Source organism: Falco punctatus (genome assembly GCF_963210335.1).
Source record: "Falco punctatus genome assembly, chromosome: 9".
Taxonomy (NCBI): Eukaryota; Metazoa; Chordata; class Aves; order Falconiformes; family Falconidae; genus Falco; species Falco punctatus.
The window spans coordinates 38,012,586-38,034,007 of record NC_137589.1 but is presented as its reverse complement, the minus strand read 5'-3'; the positions used below and the strand labels follow the sequence as shown (position 1 = coordinate 38,034,007).

Sequence of the window (21,422 nt, the reverse complement as noted above, 5' to 3'; positions counted from 1 at the left end):
AAACAACACACATTCATTGTGATTTGCAATCCATTAAAGGATCCAACCGTAATAGTGCAGATCAATGGTAGCAAAGAGAAGTATTTGCAAATCTCATCACGTTTTTAATGAACCAAGCAAAACCTCTTTAAAAAACAGTCTTCCCACAATTGTCTGCTGGAATTGGGTGTCAGGCCCTCTAACTACTTGTATAAAAAGTGACTTTCTTTACACAAGGGGGGAGAGCCTGAGATGCAAGGCATTTACTTTCACTGATGAGCAATTGCTCAAATTGCCTCTGTCAACAAACCATTCACCTTATGGGACTATTCACTTGACATTATTTACCTGCTTCAGTGTTTATAGGATGGCACCTTCAGCTTGCACCTGCACCAGCAGATCCATAGGGACAGCACTGCAGCTTTCTACATCCCTCTCTCAAGGGGTGATGCTGCACCCCAACACCTGCGGAACAGCCTCCGGCACGGAGATCAGCACAGGACAGAGAGCAAAGCTTTGCTGCTTGCCCTCCTCCGCATCTGGCCCTAGAAACACATTTGGCTCTTCCCTGCACAGAATATATATTACAACAGAGTTTACTGTCCAGTATTTTATTCCCAATCTTAATTCCTTCTCAACCCATTGTATCTAGTCCCAATCTTAACTCCTTCTCTACCCATTGTATCTAAAAACCAAAATACAAAAAAACCCTCAAAAAAAACCCTAAGTATTTTTGAAAATTTAGGCCAGAGACTCAGAACAAAAGTATGTTCTGTCCTCACCTTGTAAAATATTTCTGGGCTTCTAAACAAGCTTCATGCCTTCACACAGCTGGTAAACGTTTGCTTAAAAATATATTCAAACAATCCCTTCACAAAGGATTTGTAACATAGACCTGAGCTTCATTTTGGAACAGTCATTTACACAGCACATCCCTAAGTTTTTAAAAGCTGTCTTCTATTTATTCTAAACTTTTCAATTACCTGTTTGTTTATGCCAACCACCATAAGGAGGGCTTAGAGAGGTCACTCAAGAAAGAATCTATTTCTCTACCTGCTTTCCCAACTGTGCTCAGAGCCAGAGGTGACTTCCTTCACTTGACTCCACAAATAATCCCAGTGTCATGGTATTATTCAACCTGTAAGCTGCTAGTCAGCAAAAATAAACTATTAGCAACTTGAAATCATAGCAAGGTTAAACATTAAAGGTTGTGCAGTCATATTACGCCATTACTTTTAGGCAATCTGTTTGGAGTGCAGACTGCCATGCAAGAGCTGCAAGCAGTGCACTGCTCATACCTGTGCTACCACACCGGCAGTCATTCCAGGCATCTAATATTTATGATGTACGGGTTTTTAAAAAAAAAAAAAAAAAAAAAAAAAAAAGTCTGTGTTCCCCATGAGAGCTGGAGGCAAACTGCATCCCATATAAGGAAGAGAAAACAATATGCTGAATCCATCAAAGTTCGTTACTTCATAGACTTTTCACAGCCAAATAAACATTTTGCAGCTGGAGGTCTGCATGAGCCAGAATAACAAATGTCCCGAGACCTGCCAGAGGTTTCAGATCAGGCTGCCTGAGGAGGGAAGTGAACCCTGTGCACATATGCATGGACGTATGCAAGTGCTCCGTGTACAGGTCCTGAAGAATAATTACCTGAAACCACCTATTTTTTGGGGGGGCAGAGGAGTGTCTCCAAGCAGGGAGAATTGGGGTTGGCAGGGTTTAGGGGAAGGGGTTTGGGTCGGGTTTATTTTTTAAGCACATTGTGGCCAGTGCCCTACTGGCATATATCATGCCCCTCTGCGGTGCTAGAACTGGCCGCTATGACAGCTCCAGATGGCCACAGGTTTGTGGGTCCATTTGAACAGTGCCCATTTTAACAGCGTTCGCCTGCGACTGTGACCTTCAGCCCTTGGTGCAACCCTGATTTTTTTGCCAATCCTCAGATGTCACAGGGATGGCTCCTTCGAATACTGCCATCAGCTGGCAAATCCCAACATTTCTCATTCATAGGTTTTCACTTTTCTTCTCCACCCCTAGAACAAGTTGGCTGTGGTCAAAGCTGCTTGGGCAGGTGGCTGCTGACACTTCTGAACACCGTGTGGGTTTTTTTTTTTGGTTGGCACCTTCACCAACAATTCTTAAGAAACTAAACTGTTCCTGGAAAGCAGACCTTGTTGTGAGCCAGCAGCAGTTGACAAAATGGGAAACCAGGGATAAGGATTTACCAGTGGAGGGAGGCTGCTGGTGGGGTCCCACAGCAATCTGCGATAGGACTCTGACTACTCAGTGTACTCACAAATGGTCTGGAAAAAGAGATAAGTGGCACGATGACATTTGCTGCCAAGACAAATTTCTTCAAGACAGTTTTAACAAAAACAAGTCTGCAAAGAGTTGCAGGAGTATGTTGCAGTAGTACGTTGCAGTATTGAATCACTTAAGAGTTTGGAAAAAAGAAAAAGATTAAATTCTGTGTCAGACAGCACAGTATTGTGCATGAAGGAAACAGCTCTTGCTGTAGACACCAAATGATGGGCTCTAAATTAAACATTGCAGCTCAGGAGACAAATTTCTGAGGTTGCTGTCAGCAGGCCTAGTAATGAATACTTGTGACACTGGGGGAAAAAAGCAAACAAGCATCAAGTTAAGAGTGAGACAAGAACAAAATACGAAGTGGTCAGCATCACCGTGCCGCTGCCCACAGTGCACACATGCGCTGCGTAGTTTTAGTCACCCATTTCAAACAGGATACAGAATTAGAAGATGAAAAGGGACATAGGTGATAGACTTGGACCTTTCTGCCTAGAGAAAGGTGATAAGGGGATGTGATAAAGCTTATAAAATCATGAATGACCCGATACAAAGTCTGACAGAAGCAATGAAATCAAATGTTACAAAAAAAAAAAAGCCAACAAACCCCAGAAGCATTTGACTGATTTGCAGATAATTCCCTTTCTTTGCCCTCCAAAACACTTCCACATCTTCACAATGATTGCTTTCTGAAGTTGCCAAAACATAAGTCATACATCAACTGCGTCCCTCACTGAGTACAGATGTGGGCAAGTTTGCACGTTTTCATTACATGATGGAACTCATTGCCACAAGAAGGCAATTGCTCGGGCCCAAATTATAAATGCCATCAAAAAAACGGATTAAATCAATTCATAAAGGATAGATCCCTCTAAATACCATAGGGCAAAGCCACCTTCTGCTCAGCAAGTCCCTAGACTGGGAGGCTGAAAAGGAGGCACCTTGGGCAAGGATCACTCTATCCGTGCCTTTCCATAGGCACCTGCTGCTTATCCCGTGTCAGGCAACGACACGTGGCAAGAAGGAGCTTTACTCCAAAGGCTTTGCTGTTCTACTACCTGCTGTCCAAACCAGAGGGCTAAAGTTTGGGGGTCTTTAAGTCCCGAACCGTTCCTCTGTCTCTCATTGCATTGAGCAAACAGTGAAAGGAGATGCACGCTAAATGCACAAGGCTTCCAGGACAGGTGTACCGCGACCTTGAGAGAAGCTGATGTCGTATGTAAGTCATCTGGATTGTTCCTCCTAAAACTCGGCTGCTGGTGAAATACAGCACAAACTTTCCCAGATGTGTGCTCCATGAGGAATTCTCAGTCAATGTGTGATTTATAACTTGGCACCCTCAGAAAACACAGAATCGTGATTCAGAGATGAAATGTAGATGTGGAATTGCTGTGGAGAGAGACAGAAAGGGTTTATTCATAGATGAGTCCAAACTCCTGTATTTGCAAGCCTTTTCACTGCTTCCAAATGTTGCAGCGGACAACTGTTCTTCCTTTAATAGTAAGAAGATTAAGGCTGAGTGTTCAGATTCTTTTAATTTTCCATAACTTTTAGCCAAGTAAAATTTCCTGTGCAAAATGTGCAGGGTGAGCAATTGCATTTTTGCACCATGCTTTGCAACAAAGGAGGAGAGGTACATAGTTCCATTGGATTTCCGCTGAAGAAAGGTCTGCCATGCAAGTAGCAAGATCATCCCTACAGAAAGGAACCCTATTGATTTCCAGTGTGCTTATCACTAGAATCTCTCCTGCCGAACTAAAGGCAACCAGCCTCACAGAGACCCAGAGCACTGGGGCAGGGAGGGGGGAAATCTCTAACAACCAAAACTAAAGAAGATGGAAAAAGGCACATGGACTGAAAGGAATTCCCAATGTAACCTTCATCTCCAGTAAGAAACAAAACCAAACCTATGACAGAGCAGCAGGGAAAACAATGGGAAGATGAAATCAGCAGAAACCAAAGGACAAAATTGAATGACAAGCACTGAACAGCACCAATATGAAATATATATATATGTAAAAAATATATAGTACACACACACGCCCCACAGATATTTTGGCAACCTTGGCCAAATGATGATTTAGCCTAGCATCCATTCTTGCCAACTCATCTGCTTGTCAAAAATATCAGTTCCCTTGCACTGCCTACAGGAGTATTTTGGCTGAAGCGCCACTGAGAACTCATTGGTGTTGTTTTCACTTGGCATCACTGACATCTTCCCTTTGTTTCTGGATCTCCTCTCCTTCTAGCTGCATTTCTCTCCCCTCCCCCTCCCCCCTTTTTTTTTTCTTTTTTTTTTTTTACTTTTTCACAAGACTAGATTCTCCATCAGTGCCTTCTGCAGATGCTGCCAAGTGAACGTAACTGTAACGTCACACAGAGTTTCTCCGTTCTCCTGGCAGGTAGTCCCTTTCCTGGGACATGCTAGATGGCTAGAGAGAATGGAGGGAGCATGCTCAGTCAGGCAGAGTCTACAGCTGTCATTGTAAATAAAGACTTCCTGCAGAATCATGAAGGTCTCCCATAGCATGTGCATGGGGAGGAAGGGAAAAAAAAATATAAACCCCAAAAGAACAGTTTCAGTCACTTTAGTCTGTGTGACAAGGCTTCTATATAAACACTGACCAAAGAACAACCAAGGATAATATGAGAGAAAATACATAAAGCCTTAGATATGTCCAGTAAACTGACATTTAATCCAATCTAATTAAGTGTGTTTTAAACATGACATCAAAGACTTCTCAAATTCAAAGGTGGTGTCAGAAACAGAGGATAAGGAAAATAAACTATAAAGATTAGAAAAGCCAGAAGAATAAAATGTTGGCATTTTGGTCTAGAAAATTTTAGACAGAGAGAGGAAACAACCATCTGAATTTATTCACTGGAAGAATGATGCTAGGAAAAGGAGGATGTTTCAGGAGCATTGGGAGCTGGTAAACAGCATGCCAGAAGTCACCGTGCTACATGCCCACACAAGGTAGAGACTGGATCTTTGAGCAGTTCAGCAAAAGTAGTACTGTACCAAAAATCAGGTAACTTCTAGAACTTGTAACAACCTCAGCCCACCAGGAAAAGCCAAGCTCATAGTGAAATCATGCATTCAATGGGACCCAAGAGAACACTCAGCCAATGCAAAGATAGCTGCTACTGCTTATTAACTGCCTCTTCGACATCCCCAGGGCAGCAGGGAGCTCCACCAGCACCCTCACCGATGGAAATTGCTCAGAAATACCCTCAGGTACCTTCTTGGGTACCGCCTCTCCCCCAGGACCCCTCCTGTCCAACCCGCTCTTCCAGCTGGTGTTGGGGTGGGCCAGGGTGAGGACCAAATACAGCTAGGCCAGCTCTGTCCCTAGGCACATCTCCTTGGAACCCGCTGCTGGGAGCAAACTGGTCCCAAGCACTGACTGGCACAACATTTGAGGTGCACCATCCAAGCTGGCATGCTGGAAGAAGGAAAGAACAAAACCTGTTAAACTTGGCAAGATTATAACTGATGATAAAACAGAAAGTACCTGGAGAACGAGAACCGTACAAAAGGGATTAGAGGGGTAAGGAGATGAAAGTAAGGAAAATTTAACCAGGAAAGTCAAGTTTTCTTGGACTGCGAAAACCTCAACAGATAGACCCATAAATGGAGTCACTTTTATACCAAAACTGTTTCAAACCTTACAAGGTCTGTGGAGGACACGGGACAAGATGACGTAGCAGGCCTTTACCGATGGCTGTGGGTACTTTGTTTCACTCCAGTTATCTCGGTGCAGTTTTACCGACACGCAGCACCGCAGCAGCGAGAGCCAGCTGACCCTGAGCACAAACAAGCTGCATCCCCAGCCACCAAGCAGGCCCCCCATGAAGCCCATGAGACTACTCATCCATAGTAAACACACCTCTCGGTGCTGGAAATGACGGATATACACATTATCCAGCCTTTGCTGTAGCACTGAGAAGTTAGTGTAAATAACTATTTTCATCCTACAGTGCAGACAGCCGCCCTTCCTTCATTAATATTATTTGCATTCTTCACTCCCGGGTCCAAACTGAGTCTCAAGTGCTTGTGCGTATTTCTACTTCTTTTAGCCTGCCCTTCCCTCAATAAATGCTTGTGACAGTTTCTTCAACTATATCTGAAGAGATACTATATGAACTAAAGCAGCTGAGCCAGTATTACAGACTTCACAGCCTCATCCATCTTCCCCCTCACCTGTGTTCTGTTCCATCCTTTCATTTTAACAGGCAAAACTATGGATATATTTTTTCCAAAATTAAGTGAAATACCTATCATCTTTGCAATATTTTCTTTAGAATGTTTACTTTAATTTTGCTTTCACTGTCTAATCTTTCTCATGAAGCAGTATGCATTTCTAAATCTTCCAAGCAAAATAATTACAAAGATAATCCAGCTGAGTGTAATCAAACTGCAGGGTTCTTTATTTTCCTGGCTTTTAATTTAATTTCAGATCCTGTGGTCTTAAAGAAATATTAGGATTATATCATCTTGTTATTGTTTAATTATGTGCCTGTAAAAACAAGAAGCAGTCAATTCTCTCCTTGCCCACTGCACACAGAAAACTCATACAGCATATAGAATGTTTTTGAAATAGAGATCCAGGGGAAGAGCTCATAGATGAGCATGAATTAGGTCCTTAGCTCCTATTTTCACTGAGAAAAAAAAAAAATATAGAAGGGTAGTATTTCATATCCAGAACTCTTGTTTATTCAGTTGGATTTGACTAATATTTTGTGAAGACAGTCACTACTTTGATAAAATTATTTGCTTTTAAACTTTTTCAATGCACCAATATGGATCCTGATGAGATTTTGTGGATACTTTAGGCATGGCAGTAGTCCCATCGACTTTAGCACCACTACCTGCACTCCAAAATTAGAGCCTCAGTAGCTTTCTTTGGATCAATACAAACCAGAAGTCATCCACAGAGTAAAGCTGGTGTAAAAAATAGTATAGGAGAAGAATCGGCTACATGCCTAAATACATACGGTCAGCCAAGCAATAAAAATACAATTTCTGTCTCTACATAGGCAGGAGGACTCTGCCTGCATCCTGGCAGTCGGCTTTGGGATTTATGAGGATCAGAGCACATCTCTATTAATCAAGTCTGAATACATGACTGGGGTTTCAGGCCCTTCACTGCAAGCATCAAAGTCCTCAGCATGCAGATGTTCATCTTCTGAGTTGGGGAAAGACCATTAGCAAATCGTAGCTAGCAAAGCAGTACCTGGAAAGAGAGCTCATCTTGCAAGAAGAATGAAACTATGCGGGGGTGGGTTTTTTTGGTTGAGAGGTGGTTTTTTCCCCTTCCCCAGTAGTATCCCACTGTACTGTCCCCAGGTATAAAGGAAAAGGGAAGCCAGGTCAGCCACCAACCAGGTATAACACACCCCCAGTGCCTAGAAACAGCAATTCCTCTTTAATGTTGCATTCCTCTTTAGCCTTTTCCTCTTCATTGCCCTCAAAATGGGGCAGTGCACAGCCACCCACGCGCCGGTGACAAAGGCACAGACACCTGGGGCAGGGCCCGGCCCAGGGCAAGACCAGGGTTGGGGCTTTCGCTCTGGAGCTGCTTACCACAAAGACACTTGCATTCGCTCGGTCCACGCACTGCTGGGCTGGTAACGCTCTCATCAGAGCATCCCCAAAACCACCTCCCTCAGCCACTTTTATCTAATCTACCTCAGGATAGTCTTGATACAAAAAGCTAGATACAGCCACAAAATTATGCCTGCATCTTGTATAAACACTGAAAATTCTTTTCTGAGCGGACAATTTCAGCAACACCAAGTTAAAACCTTCTCAGCAATGGAAAGTATTGATAACAAAGGCAGGCGGTCTCTTTGTGACTTTATTATTTTGCACCAGAGGAAAGCAATCACATGAGATTAATGGAGCAGGTGCACGAAGCTCTATTCGAGCCTCCATAGTCCCCACTTGTTCTAGAAGTTTTGCTAGCTAATAGCTTCTGTGTGTTAACCGCCTGAGAGCCCATTGCAGCTCAACACTAAGTATTTTTTTTTTAAATGCCTACAAACTCAACAAGCTAGGTAGCAATCAGGCCATAGCATCCCAGTTCCACAGCAACAACACGCACAGGGGGCACAGTCCTCTCTTCAGTAGCAAAGCCCGAGTGGAAGAGCTCTTGGTTTCCCCAGCACTGCCACATCGCAAGACCTACTGCCCATGACTGCAACCTGGCATAGTCAGCCACCTGCAGGACCCCAGAATAACAGAGTACCCACCAAGGGCACAGCTGCAGCGGCTCTAACTTGCTCTGCATCAGCCCTGCTATAAAAAAAAAAACAAACAACAAAACAAAACCACCACAGAAACAGATTTCAAGCCAGTTCTACAGACACACACATGCTCACTCTAAGCCAGGTACGGCAACAGAGCTAAGTCCCTTCTGTAAAAGGAGAACTTGAAGTCATACAGACTTATACGTTCCTTTCAAAGGCTTGAAGAATCCTGGTTTCTGAATTTCCTTAATTAAATATTGTGGACTCTTCTGGATATTTTTTTTCCCCTGAAAGAAATGGTTAAGCTTGAAAAGGAATCTCATTTTTCAAAAACTACTGCTTAAAAGCACCCTGTTGCATCTGAAGTAATGGCCGATTCCATTCTTGAAAATTTTTTTAAGCTATTGCGGTGGTGAGAGCTTCTCTTGAACTCCAAAAAGAAAGCTAAACTGAGTCACTGCAGGCAAGCTTCCTCTGCTTACAGAGACAACATTTTCCTTACAAAGTACTTTTTTTTTTTTTTTTTTTTTTATTCAAGAGATAGAGGACAGGACCTTAGTTTCTGCATTCAATGCACTGGTTAATGAAGTTGCTACAGTTAAGTTCAATAATCATGTTCTCCATGGGGTTTTGGCTGTCACTATAGTCACCTTCTTTCCTTCAAAATATGCTTTTCATTGTTCTACTGCCCTTTTTCCAATTGCTCTGCAGCCAAGTTCTTGGAAAGCAATCACGCTTCTTGTTTAGGATTTATTACTAGTCTTTTGCCAATAAGGACATGCACAAATCTCTCCTGTGATCATCCTGCAAAAGCAAGCTAAAAATACAGTAATTTATGAATAGGCACATTTTGCATGTTATACAGCATCAGTGTGCACTCCTCAAAAATTTGTGAGTTATATAAAAGAATGTTGCCCCTTTTGGCCAGGCTGATCAAAGGCTCTGCTTGGGTGCCATAAATAAGATTATTTTAGAGTTCCAGTGCACCTAAAAAGGGAAGGGGGGGAATAAAAAAAAGAATGCATCTGTACTGTGTTTTAGTGGTTGAAGGCATTTTTTTTCTCCTTTTACCAGGTTTGCAATGGTAAACTTTGCACTTTAAAAACCCCAGGTCTGAGAAAAACAATAGTTTGTTGTCCAAATCGGCTGTTTTAAAATTAATAATTGCGATGACTAATTTAGTCATCACTAAAACTTTACAGTGGTGGGAACTGTCTGTTTGTACAAATTTTTAAAGGATTTTGCAATTTCAGAGTCAAGTTGTAGTTGGGTTTTGAAGCTCATGCACATACAAGCAGCGTGTAACATGAGGGAAGACTGATCTTACGGCTAGGAAGGAATGGATCATGAGGAAGAGTATCTAGGTAATCACCACACCTTGGTCACGTTTATCTGACCATATTGTTTGGTTTTCATACCAACACCACAGTTTAATCATCAACTTCTCTGAAAGACTAGTCTTTTATCAGGTGATTGCTTTTGACAGGAAGGGATAGATTCACAACTCTGTGGATGCGCTTTAAAGTTTCTCTGGGTTAGGGTTGTTAAAATTCCTCTGAAATGCTGGGAGACCCAGTCCTCAGTCTCTCCTGGACCCCTCCATCATGTCCTTGGTTCTTCTTACGTCCTCTTTCAAACAACCTTAAACTGGGAAGATTAGCGGGGATCCGTTTGCCAACCGGGATTTGCTGCTAGCAGCGCCATGTATCTCCATCGCTAATGGCTGGATGGTTCTGTGGCTCAGATGCGACTGCTGAGGCTCAGAAACAAGGTGGCTAATGAAAAGATCCAGATAAATGTTTCAGTACCTCATAATCTGGGGTTCTTATTCAACCCAAAATGACTGCAATTGTTACTATTTTGCTTTTCTTTTTATGACTCTCATCTTTCTTGTCTTCCCTTCCGTGCTTGTTCTTTTCCCCAGGCAATACGAGATAGCCCCAAATACCTATTTGGCTCCTATAATTAAATCAGATGAATTTTCTCTTCACTCCTAAAAGGGACTAGTGATTTGTGAAATGGGATTTTGCATCCAAGAAATGAGAAATAATAATTGAGGGAAAAGCATACATTTATTCTTAATAAATCATAACTGAACTTTCAAATGCAAGAAATCCCCATTTTTTACATGTTCAGACTGGCAGACTTCTGAGTATAACAAGTAATTTATGCATAATTTTGCATCAAAAGAGTTCATATTCTGCAAAAAGATGAAGATCTGAAATTTATTTTCTGTTCAATGTGAACTGCATTTACTCTTTTTGTTGCACTAATAAGATTGCTCACGTATCACATGGCATCAGTTAATTCTGGGTGTGCTTCTCATTGTAATCATCAGGACGCGAGTGCAAGTATTCCTTTAACAGTTATAAAACTTGCCTCCTGGAATTTCAGCTAAAAAGTTCACTTTGCATCGGCAGTTGCTTTAGTACAACTTAGTCACAAAGGAAACACAAGGGACCACAGAAAAAACGCTACCAAGGCCAAAGCAAATGAGTTGCAAAATTTAAACCAATATTTGCTAGAAAACGTTCGTGGTGGTCACTCAGCCCTGCTTCTGAGTCCCTTACAAAAGTCCTCACCACTGGACTGAACATCGTGGGTCTACCCAACCCCTCCTTTGAAACGAATCTGAAATGTCTCTTTTGCTACCGATACCAGGTTTGTGTTCCCCTCACAGCTTTTACTAACATTTGCAGAGTGGATCCCATAATTTTCCTTCTTCTGACATTAAGCACCACATTGCAGGCACCAGCCACCATGTAATTGAGCTATTACAGCTTTTACTTTTGACTTAACAAGTGGAAACACACATGCATTTACTTGGCTTTGGCTACATGTTCACCCAGCTAAATCTACTGATGGAGTCTGCAAGACCTAGAACAAACTCATTTTTAGACACCATAATCCTCAATATATTAATTTGCTTTTACTCTTGGTCCTCCATATGCTGTCTGTCTTCTTCCTCTGCAATGACATCCACCTACATTGCTCCCTGCAAATTTTAAAAACACTTTTCTCCCTGCAGCTTGCAATGATAACTAGAATGTAGGAAGATATGCAATGTGGGCATGACACTTGTGGCTCTTACGTCAAGTACGTAACGTGCCCTTTGTTCTTCATTTGAAAAAATTACACACACCCTCCAAAAAAGCTTTAACAATAAATAAGCACCAGCCTCCCCCAAAAAATGTTGTTGGAGCTTCATACATGGTTAAGAGAAAAGTTGAAATACAGTTTGGAATAAATCTTGATAAAGCTCTGCCACTCAGCTTATAGCTAACAGCTTCTTTAATAAGACTTTAACACAATAAAACAACATTACTGTTACTGTCTTGCTGAGGATGGTAGAAAAAGACCATAAAACTGAGTGGCACATTTAAAATTACTTGCAAAATATTGGCTCTCTGAAAACAACACACAATAACTGTAATTAGTACCAGTCCTTTAAAGCATTTCTGAAGTCTACTGAAATCTAAACCAGTATTGTATTGCTGGTAGCAACAACTGCATCCTAAACAATATTAAGAATGACAGCAGAAAATAAAAATCCACCATCAGGTCAGAAAGTTATAATTCACCAATCTGCTGAATGGAATAACACCTTTGCCCTTATTATTTATAGAGCTTTTTTGGGGAGGCTCTCAGGACTTTACTCTTCAGCTAAGCCCCACAAGTTCAACAGCCCATGAGTTATATAAACATCATTTTACAATTTGAACTGTTTTCCAGCAAAAGGATCGCTCCAGGGAGGGCTAATTGAATGATCGCTTTCACAAAACTAACATCCCTTTGCTCGTACTTGCAGAGCTCCCCAGCGCCCAGCCCCGCGGTCCCCAGCCCCGCGAGCAGGATGCGACCACTGGAAAACCGGCTGCAGGTTGCACCGCACCCCGGGGCGCCCAGCCTAGGCGGTGCTCTCGGGGAACCGAGCCTGGACAAAAGCCCTGGGAAAACGTCGCCTTTGAAACTAAGCGCGTAAATAAGTACCGACGTAAACCCGGGCTGCCACCGGCAGACAGCGATCGCGTCTTGGCAGCGATGCTGCAGCCCCGAGACATGTTGCTTGTGCGTGGCGCTCATCCTCCGGCCGGGAAGGATGCGCCCCAGCCCCCGGGGCCAACCACAGCCCCTGGCCCCCAGCCCCGCCGTGCGTCCCGGGGGACCTCCCGCGCGGACAGAGGGACCCGCGTCCCCTCCCGCCGCGGTGGAAGGTTGGGGTGAGGGGGCGCCCCGCCAGCCCCCTATGCTGGCGATTATCGGGATTCGGCTTTGCGGGGTCTGGGGGGAGGGAGGGATGTTCCCGAGAGCCGCGGCCGGTATCCCAGCGCGGTCCCAAGGCGCACCGAGCCCGGCGGCTCCGGCCCCAGCATCTCCCCGAGCATCCAGCTGCCCGGCGAGCCCCCGGGGCACCCGCCAGCGGGGGGCTGAGCCCCCGGCCCCTCTGGCCGGCTCCGGCTGGGGCCGAACCCCCTCCCCACAACGGGCATGTTTGCAGCAACATGATATCACCTAATAACGCCGAATAAGGCAATGACGGTACGTTGGAGCGATCCGACCTCGCCGGTCTCGCCACACGGCGCGGAAAGCTATTTGCAGATTTGCTAAGCCCTTTTGAATGAATGCATCTGCAGCTGACCTTTAACAATAGACGCTGAAATAGCACAATCTGTGGGACCAGATTTGGGGGGGAAAGGGGGGGGGGAGGAAGAGATGGGTGAATATTGTAATCTCTGCAATCTCATTCACTTCCTTTCCCAAACACCCGCACACCGGGGGGGAAAAGCGATATTTTTCCTGTCCACCGGGGCTCTGTCTCAAACAAGCCGTTCCCAGCGGCGGCGCGGCCACATGGCACCCCGAAAGCCGGTGGCGGCGGGACCGGCGCGCACCCCGCGGGCATCGCTCCGCGGAGGGGCGACTGCGACAAGGATGCTCCGGCCCCCCCTCCCCTCCCGGCGCTCTCTCACCTTCCCTGGCTTTCAGCAAGACGGTGTTGGCAACGATGTTTTCCAGCTCCATTGACGAGCTCGGGCAGCGTAGGCAGGCAGCGGCACTGCAGCAGGACGTCACTCCCGAGGTGCGGAGTCTCCGGGCGACCACCCGCCTCCTGCCCCTAGCGCGTTATCCCGCTGTGCATGGCCCCCGCGTCCCTGCCCTACCCTCGCCTCCGCGCTGCCGGGCGCAGCCGGCGCTCCCCGCGCTATCTGCTCCCGCGGCGCCTCGCCCCGCTACTCCATCCTCCGCCCCGCGGGCTCCCCACCGGTTTGAGAGCTCGGGCGCTCCTGCCTCCCTCCCCCGGGGGTGTGGCACCGCGGAGCGGCCCCGCAGCCCCGCGCAGGCGCCATCCCCGCCGCCGGCTCCGCGGGGCCGGGCACGCCGGGACGTGTAGTCCTGGGGCGGCCCCGCCGCACCTGGCGCCGGCCCCGCGCCCGCGCAGCGAGCCCCGCGGGAGGGGCGCGCAGCCCGCCGCGGGGGGGGGGGGGCGACCACGGGGGGGCGGGGGGCCTGGAGCGGAGCGGCCCGGGCGGGGGGCTCGGGGCGGCGGGGGGCCGTGGGGCGATGCGCGGGGCGATGCGCGGGGCGATGCGCGGGGCTCCCCGCGGCGCGGCCCCGACGGCGGCAGCGCGGCACGGCGCAGCCCTGGTACCGGGCGCCACCCCGCGGCGGCGGCCCCGGCACGGGACCCCCAGGGCTCCCCGGCCCCGCCCGAGGCACCCGTGCCCGGAGCCCCCCGGCCCGGGACCCCCGGGGCTCCGTGCTGGTCACCGCCTCACAGGCGCTCGCAGCCGGCGGAGGAGCCCCCCCACCCCCGACAGCCAGCAGCCTCCATCCTCTGCCCTGCGCTGCACGCCCTGCTCCGGGGCTGGAGGCACCAGCTTCTCGCCTTGCTGGAGAGCTTCAAAAGTCCCCGAGGGAATCCCATCTTTTCTGCCACACCATTGGGTTTGGTTTGGTTTGGTTTGGTTTGTTTTTTTTTTTATCCTGGGAAGCAGTTGCGTGAGACATCAACCACTTGTGGAAAGTTTGTGAATTTTAAGCACTAGATTACAACGTAAATTCTCTTCTGTCTATATAGGACAGACGCTCCTGTCAGCGTTATTGTGATTTTCCTGGCAATGCGGTAGATCGATTCAGCAGGTCAAGCAAAGAAAGAAAAATAAAAACAACCCATTACTCTCGCTAACACTCTTCCCCATCTGTATTTGCATTGATTAAATCCACATAAAGCAAATCAAATTAACATGCATCTTCTTGTAAGTGGAGCACAGACACTACTTTTTCCTCTTTTTTTTTTTTTTTTCCATTTTACCAATCATATTTCTTTCTACAGCCATGCAGAAATTACTTGCAATAGCAGAACTTGTAGTCTGCCTAGAACACGTTTTTCTAAATATAGGAAATAAATGAGAAATCCATTTAAGGAATAATACCTTGGGCATTAGGATGAAATGGCTATAATATGTGCCTTTTGTACCCAGTTAAGCACCAAAAATTAGAACTTTGGAAGTTACTGTGTGTAGCAGGTGGCACTACTGTGTACAGTCTTCCTTGTCCTCTCTCCTATCACTTCGGAAAATGTTCACCCTCCAGAAGCCGTGCCATGTTGTGGTTACTTTCTTTGTAATGCCAAGTTCTATACGCAGCTGTAAAGTACCGGAAGATTTTTCTCTGATTAAATAATTCTTAAGGGAAAAATTGCTTCCTGGAAACCAGAGCCTTAGCATGGAGATGAGGTTCCTAAGGAGTGTCTGCCCTGCTTGTTGTTTGACCACTTCTGCACAACAACTGATGCTTGCTTGTAAACAGAGCAAATTATACTCAGGTTATAAATGCGTTTCACATCCCTGCCCAGCCTTCTGCTGATGGTCATCACAAGGACAACACCAGCATCACAACATGGCTGATATTGGAAGACACAGTTACACCTTCTATTACATACAATGTTTTTAATGCTACAAGCAACTCCTCTCTCCAAAGGAAAAGTGAACACACATGCCTTAGTCCCCATTTTGTAAAGCAGCACGCACAGCAGCAGCAAGCTTGTGACAGCAGTGGGCTCCCAGTGCGCTTGCCACATCTCGGCATGAGGCTGTTCAGTGGGGAGGCATTTGCCTTAGTGGGAGACTCCACAGGGAGCACTGACTGTGTTTGGTGTGTAACTTTCATACAGGTGCCCGAATGAAGAGGGCTGATCTTGAAGCTCTTAAGTTTAAGTCGCACTTGGAAATCAGCACGTGCACTCAACGACTCTGCTGCTCCTCTTCTATGTGTACCCCTATATACACAGTCATCTGCAGTACCACCCTGTGGGACAGAAGCACGACTCTGACATGCTGGTGTCCTGTATACTTGTGAACATTTATTTAAATTCTTTAAAAGGTACATAGATTTATCAGAAGAGTTACAACAGAACTATACAGTGTTCACAAATGCCATGAGGCTACCTGGTGTTCACGAACGGTGCAGCTCCGAAGCACTTCATGTTCCTGGCAAGCAAAGGCGCAGTTACCGTCCCTTCAGAAACACGGGCAGAAACTGAACAGAGTGTTGTGCTGCTGCCAGAGTGGTTATTTCAACTAAGCTGGATGACTTTCCATTAAAGTGGACTAGGAGCAGTCACGTAACTTAAACATGGCTGAGTGCAGGGAGTGGAAAGCTGAGCTCTGCTACCGGACTGCTGAGATTGCGCAATAACATGTTTGCCTTAGTTACACATCTACATGGAGAGCAGCAATTCTGACTTCACTTTTATTGGTAAGAACAATGGAGTGGGTTATCTTAAGGATTCTTACAGCATTTAACAAAATAAAACTCGTTTCCGATAAATCTGAGTCAATGTGGTGCACTTGGACATGGAACATGGTGTGTTCACTAGCACAACGCCCTACTTTGAAGACAATCAGTCCTCACTGCATCTCTCTTTTCTACTACATTTTTTTCAAGCCTGAATATACCACTGATAACACAACAACGGTCTGCTTAGCACAGACCTCAGATGGATGGCCTCTTTCATGGATGTGTCTCCCCATGGGCTGCCAGGGCAAGCACCACTGCACAGACCTACTTGCCTCAAAGTCCATCAGCTGGTCTTTGCAAAACCCACTGCAGCATTTGGAGTCTTACCTCTGGAATTAGCTGCTGGTATCTTCATTTTTGTGTCGCCTGGAACACCTGGTTCACAAAACCAAGACAATATTAGGAAGAGGTAGATTTATTTATATCCATTTTCTCTTGTGACAACACAGTCCTTTAATTTCAAGGTATGACCACATCTGATTTAATGGAGCAGTCAGGTGCTCTGTGAGCAAGGAAGAAACAGGAGACCTGTGAGTCTGTTCCACAGCTTATCTTATTCTATTCACTGTTGTAAACTCTGGTGCTGAAATATTCGAGCATGGACTCGAAGACAGGATGGCAGGAAGGAATACAGGTCTTTTTTGCTGGCCTAAAGATCCTGATTCAGTGCTTGCTGGGAGAAAGGAGAAAATTTAGTCTAAATTATAAGCAGAAGCAGCCAATTGTGGAAGGGGTGGAAAAAACAAAAAAAAAGGAGAGGCTACCAAAAAACAGGCTCTGAAAAACATGCTTAATGTGTTTGGTTGTTCTGCTTTTAAATGAAACATCTTCATCCAAAATCATTCAGGAAAGGCTCAGAAAGAAACCTTTTTGCGTGCTGAACATCAGGATAAAGCAGGGCTGGCAGCCATCTTTCCTGTATGGGAAAAGAGAGGTTTGTAAATGAAACGCCAACACTGTGCGAGACCCAAATGCATCAGTTTAATAAGAATAGGAAAGCAGCAAGGCAGAGTGTGATATTCTGAGCCACTGTAAGGGATGAGTCATCGCCAGGGTGGGCTCATGCAGCTCCCAGCCAGAAACACAGCAACAACACACCCAGTTTTATCCTGCCACCAGAGAAAAACCACCTGGCCTCAGTACAGCTTGCTTGAAATGTCAGGATAAGACCCCCAGTGAACCAGATATCCAAAAGGCTCTTGCCTGTACTTATCAATGGGAACCATACCCTAACAGCACCTATCTCCTAAATCCATGTTATAATACACAATTAATACAGTAAAGCCTGCTAACGATTAGCTCTAAGCTGGGTTGGGTTCGGAATTGCTTCTGAAACTTAGTCCTACAAACCGGCAAATTCTTTCGCCTCCTGCTCGGAATCAGCAGGTGGGAGCACACAGGCCTGTGTGAACGCGTTTGCAGGCAGCTGTAACCTCTTACAGAGCCCCTTTGTGTAAGGACAGAGGCTGCCATCTACCAACAGCCATGGGGTGATGCATCTTGTTGTCTAAACCAAACTTTTTGCTTTGGCTTAGATAAAAAAGTTTATGCCTCTGTTGTTTCTTTCCATTTCCAAGCTTTTTTTTTTCCCCTCTCTCCCCAGTTATCTATTTCCTCAAGGTAGAGGACAAATGATTGTTACAGCATTTGAGCACATGGAATAAAATAACCTTCTAGAAGATGAGCAGATTTTATTTTTTACACAGGCAGATGTATGCATCTCATACTCTGCACACAATCTGCCATTCAATGACCCATGCCAGCAGACCTGACTTGGGATTTGCTTACCCCTTTCATCAAGTTCAGGGAGAAGCAGCTACTTTTTCGCTCATATTCTGTTGTGTTAATGATGTTCTGTGAAAGAGCTCTTTAACTCTCACAAAACAATAATGGTAGCACCACACAAGCATTATCTAGCACTTTTTATCAACAGATCTCAAATTTTCTCACCAGAAAGACATATTTAATTATTCCCAGATAGGAAAAGAGAGGCACAGACTCAGAGCAGACAGGTAAGTATTCTAACCAAAAATAAAATTTCCATCTCCCATTATCTGTTCGAGTGCCTTATCCACTGCTCTGCACCTTGTAAAGATACAAACCTCTCCACAGCCTGCTGAAATCCCTGGAGAGTCTTTCACCCACTTCAGATGTCTCAATTTGAATCAGGCTCAAAGATTCTAATCCTTCACATGCAAACATGTCCGTGCACTGCTGAGCTCGCGCTGCACCAGTGTGAACAAGCACTGCCTCACTGCGGGATGAGTGAGGCTGGGACCTGTCCAGCCAGGTAAAAGCCTGTGACAGACAGCAAAGCAGACAACCACGCTATCTGGAAAAGGATGCACTTATGGTATCACCCAGCAGATTTATTTTGAACTTTGAATGGCAAGAAGAACCGTGTTTAGCAGCTACTGTATCCTGTGCCAGAGCCAGAGCTAGGAAAAAGGAACAATTCTTTTGCCAGGTGCACTTTGGCAGTGACAAGGTCCATCTTCAAACTGTAGGGATGCCCAGTAAAAAGCAAAATGGAAAATAAACCCCCTGTTAAATGGCAGTAGTTCAAGCTCTTGCCCAGTGGTCTGAGAAGCTGAATTACGCTGCCTTCATAACAAAGCATGAGCAATATTTCCCCACCTGCAAGCCAAGTGTTTAAACAAAGAGTTTTACACAAATAAAACTTTCCGGGGAGGGGGGAAGGACATAGTTTGAGAATACATCCACTTAGAAGTCATGGGTGAGACAACCATCCTCAGGAAATCCTAGCAAAAGCCCTTTTCTGGCTGCCACAATAGGGCTTCCACAGCTGAGGGAAAGGAGCCGCTGTGGCCCAGCAGTCCCTGGGCGCACAATTTGGTGCCCAGCCATGGAGGACTCAGCTGGGCGAGCACATCTCTCCGTTCCATTCCACAGGGCTGTCCAGGGAATCAGCCGAGGTAATGGCTGATGGTTCTCTGCTACTCTTCACCGACAGTTACTGCTCTGCTGGTGTCCCAGGCTCAGCTCCGCTGCTCACCGCTCCGCTGGCAGCCCTCAGCTGTGGCACAAAGACCTCCCAAACCTCTGCTGCAGGCACGTCTTGACCACCACTCCTTCCCTCTCCATCGCCAGGGCTGCAGGCTACAGTATAGCACACCCACACTTTGAAACACATTAGAAACACATGTTTTCTAACGCACAAATAGTTTACACACTTCCACTTTTAGGTTTTCAGGCGTTTTTAAGCAAGAATGCCCCTAACTTTTAGGTGAAAGACATGCAAATAAGCTGAGTAGCTCAGCTAGCTGGCCCTCCTTGCTCTGCTAGTGACCTTCCCAGCAGAGTCCTCATCCAGCTGGCACTTTCAAGCAGCCCTGGTTCATCAGCAAGAGTCAAAACTGAACTCTCTCCCACACCTTCAGGTTTCCCTTAATGAAGCACTAATGAGAAGCAAAGGGTAAGCAAGTGTCCTTAACTCAGGACCTGCTAGTTCACTGACCCAGCATTGTGCTTGCACACACATACACACACAGATGCTGAATGCACACTTAGAGCTTCTTACGGGGTGTTTTGCCTGAAGGGAACAACTTCAAAATCAAGAGCAATAGTGATTCTATTTAAATTCAAGGAAATCAGTGGATGCAGGGAGAAGTGAGACTACTATGTGGGTAAACACCATGCTGTAGTATCTGTATACTTTAGTGTTCACATTTTCTTCACTCTCTTCTCACCATGGCTATAGGAAGAATTCATCGCTTGCACCCTTGTGCAGAACAACTCCATCTTCATCACAAGCCCAGCCAGCCATGCAGTACCCCTGTGCACGTATGAGTAAGTAACATTATTGTGGATGCTCTACTTGGAACTGCAGGTTTTGAGATTATTGGAGCCACATTTCCAGCTGTCATTGGCTACATCAGGATTAATAAATACAGGAGTGCTACAGAAAGGTATCAGTGACTGAAACTAGTGGTGATGTTAAATGCTCAGAAAGGTCTTGGTGTGCTTTCGGACAACACTGACTAACACTGCCCCAAACAGTGCCTGGGCATAGTGGGGAGTTAATACTGGCTAGTGACTGACCCTAACAGGCTGATTGCACACAACCGCCCTCCTTTGAAGGCTCACAGTTTAGTATAACAGAGGTGACCAGACCATGCCAGCTGGATCACCACCAGGAGTAAGTTTGCTGATTTGTTCAGCAGTACAGATTCAGCATCCATTGAGCTCATCCCAGGGGCCTGGGAGGTAGCTGACATTGCGCTGGCTGCCTTTGGCCCCAGATGCTGACGGCTGAGCTTACCCTGCCGCGAAGCCTGCCAGGCTTCTCTCTAGGCACAAGGTGGGATCTCCCCTTCGTAAAAGCCCGTGGCTATTTATAAACACTAATGTTAAAACAGAAATTACCGAAACCCAGAAGCGAACCCGGGTTCAACTCGATTTGACTGTTTAGACGAAGAAACGCACAAAAAGATGCTAAGAAAAGCAGACTTTTAGAAAGCGTTTTTCAGCACTGCGGGTCGCGCACGCCGCCGAGGCGCCAGCCCAGCGCCGGGCTCGGCCGCTGCCACCGCCCGGGGCTGAGCCGAACCGGCTGAGGAAAACCCCGTGCTGCTCCACGGACTGTTAAAGCAGCTCCTTGGGCTTGAGCTGCGGGGCCCTGGGCTGCGACAGCTGGCTCTCCGAGGCGCCCAGCTTCAGGGAGAGGCTGACCCGTACCAGGCGTGCTGCCCCAGGCTGCGCACCCCCCCACCAGCCGCAGCCTGCAGCGGGGGCCGTGACTCCCCGCCCGCCCGCGGAGCTGCCGCGCAGCCCGGCTGCTCTGCCTGGGGCCGGGCCGTGCCCAGCGCCGCTCGGTGCCGCCGGCAGAGCGGGGCCGGGCCCGCGGGAGCCGCCCGCACACACCGCCCGCTGCCCGCAACGCTGCCGGCGAGCGGCCGTCGCTGCCTGCGGGGGGGGCGAGGCCACGGCTTCGGGCTGCAAAGCTCAGAGCCGAGAGGCGCTCAGCAGGCACACGGTTATCGCGCCGCAACCTCCTGGTCGTGACTGAACAACGATAAATGAAGCGAGTTCAAGGCAGCCAGAAGGCGTTGGAAGCT

At 46.7% G+C, this 21,422-nt stretch overlaps 2 protein-coding genes across 2 annotated transcripts in view; one reads left to right on the top strand and one right to left on the bottom strand.

Annotated features, from left to right (window-relative positions):
• The window catches only part of GRK5 (G protein-coupled receptor kinase 5), a 162,162-nt gene extending 148,354 nt beyond the window's left edge, over nucleotides 1-13,808 (bottom strand). Inside the window, exon 1 of the mRNA XM_080401226.1 lies at nucleotides 13,515-13,808. Within this exon, the coding sequence (XP_080257352.1) occupies nucleotides 13,515-13,566 (52 nt within the window). The 5' untranslated portion in view covers nucleotides 13,567-13,808. The remainder of the gene's footprint in view (nucleotides 1-13,514) is intronic.
• LOC308069248 (uncharacterized protein) lies at nucleotides 13,683-21,405 on the top strand (the record flags this gene model as incomplete). Its single annotated transcript, XM_080401263.1, has 2 exons — nucleotides 13,683-19,780; nucleotides 20,066-21,405. The coding sequence occupies one exon, from the start codon at nucleotides 13,683-13,685 to the stop codon at nucleotides 14,589-14,591; it is 909 nt and encodes a 302-aa protein (XP_080257389.1). The 3' UTR covers nucleotides 14,592-19,780; nucleotides 20,066-21,405.
• Nucleotides 21,406-21,422: the final 17 nt, after the last annotated feature.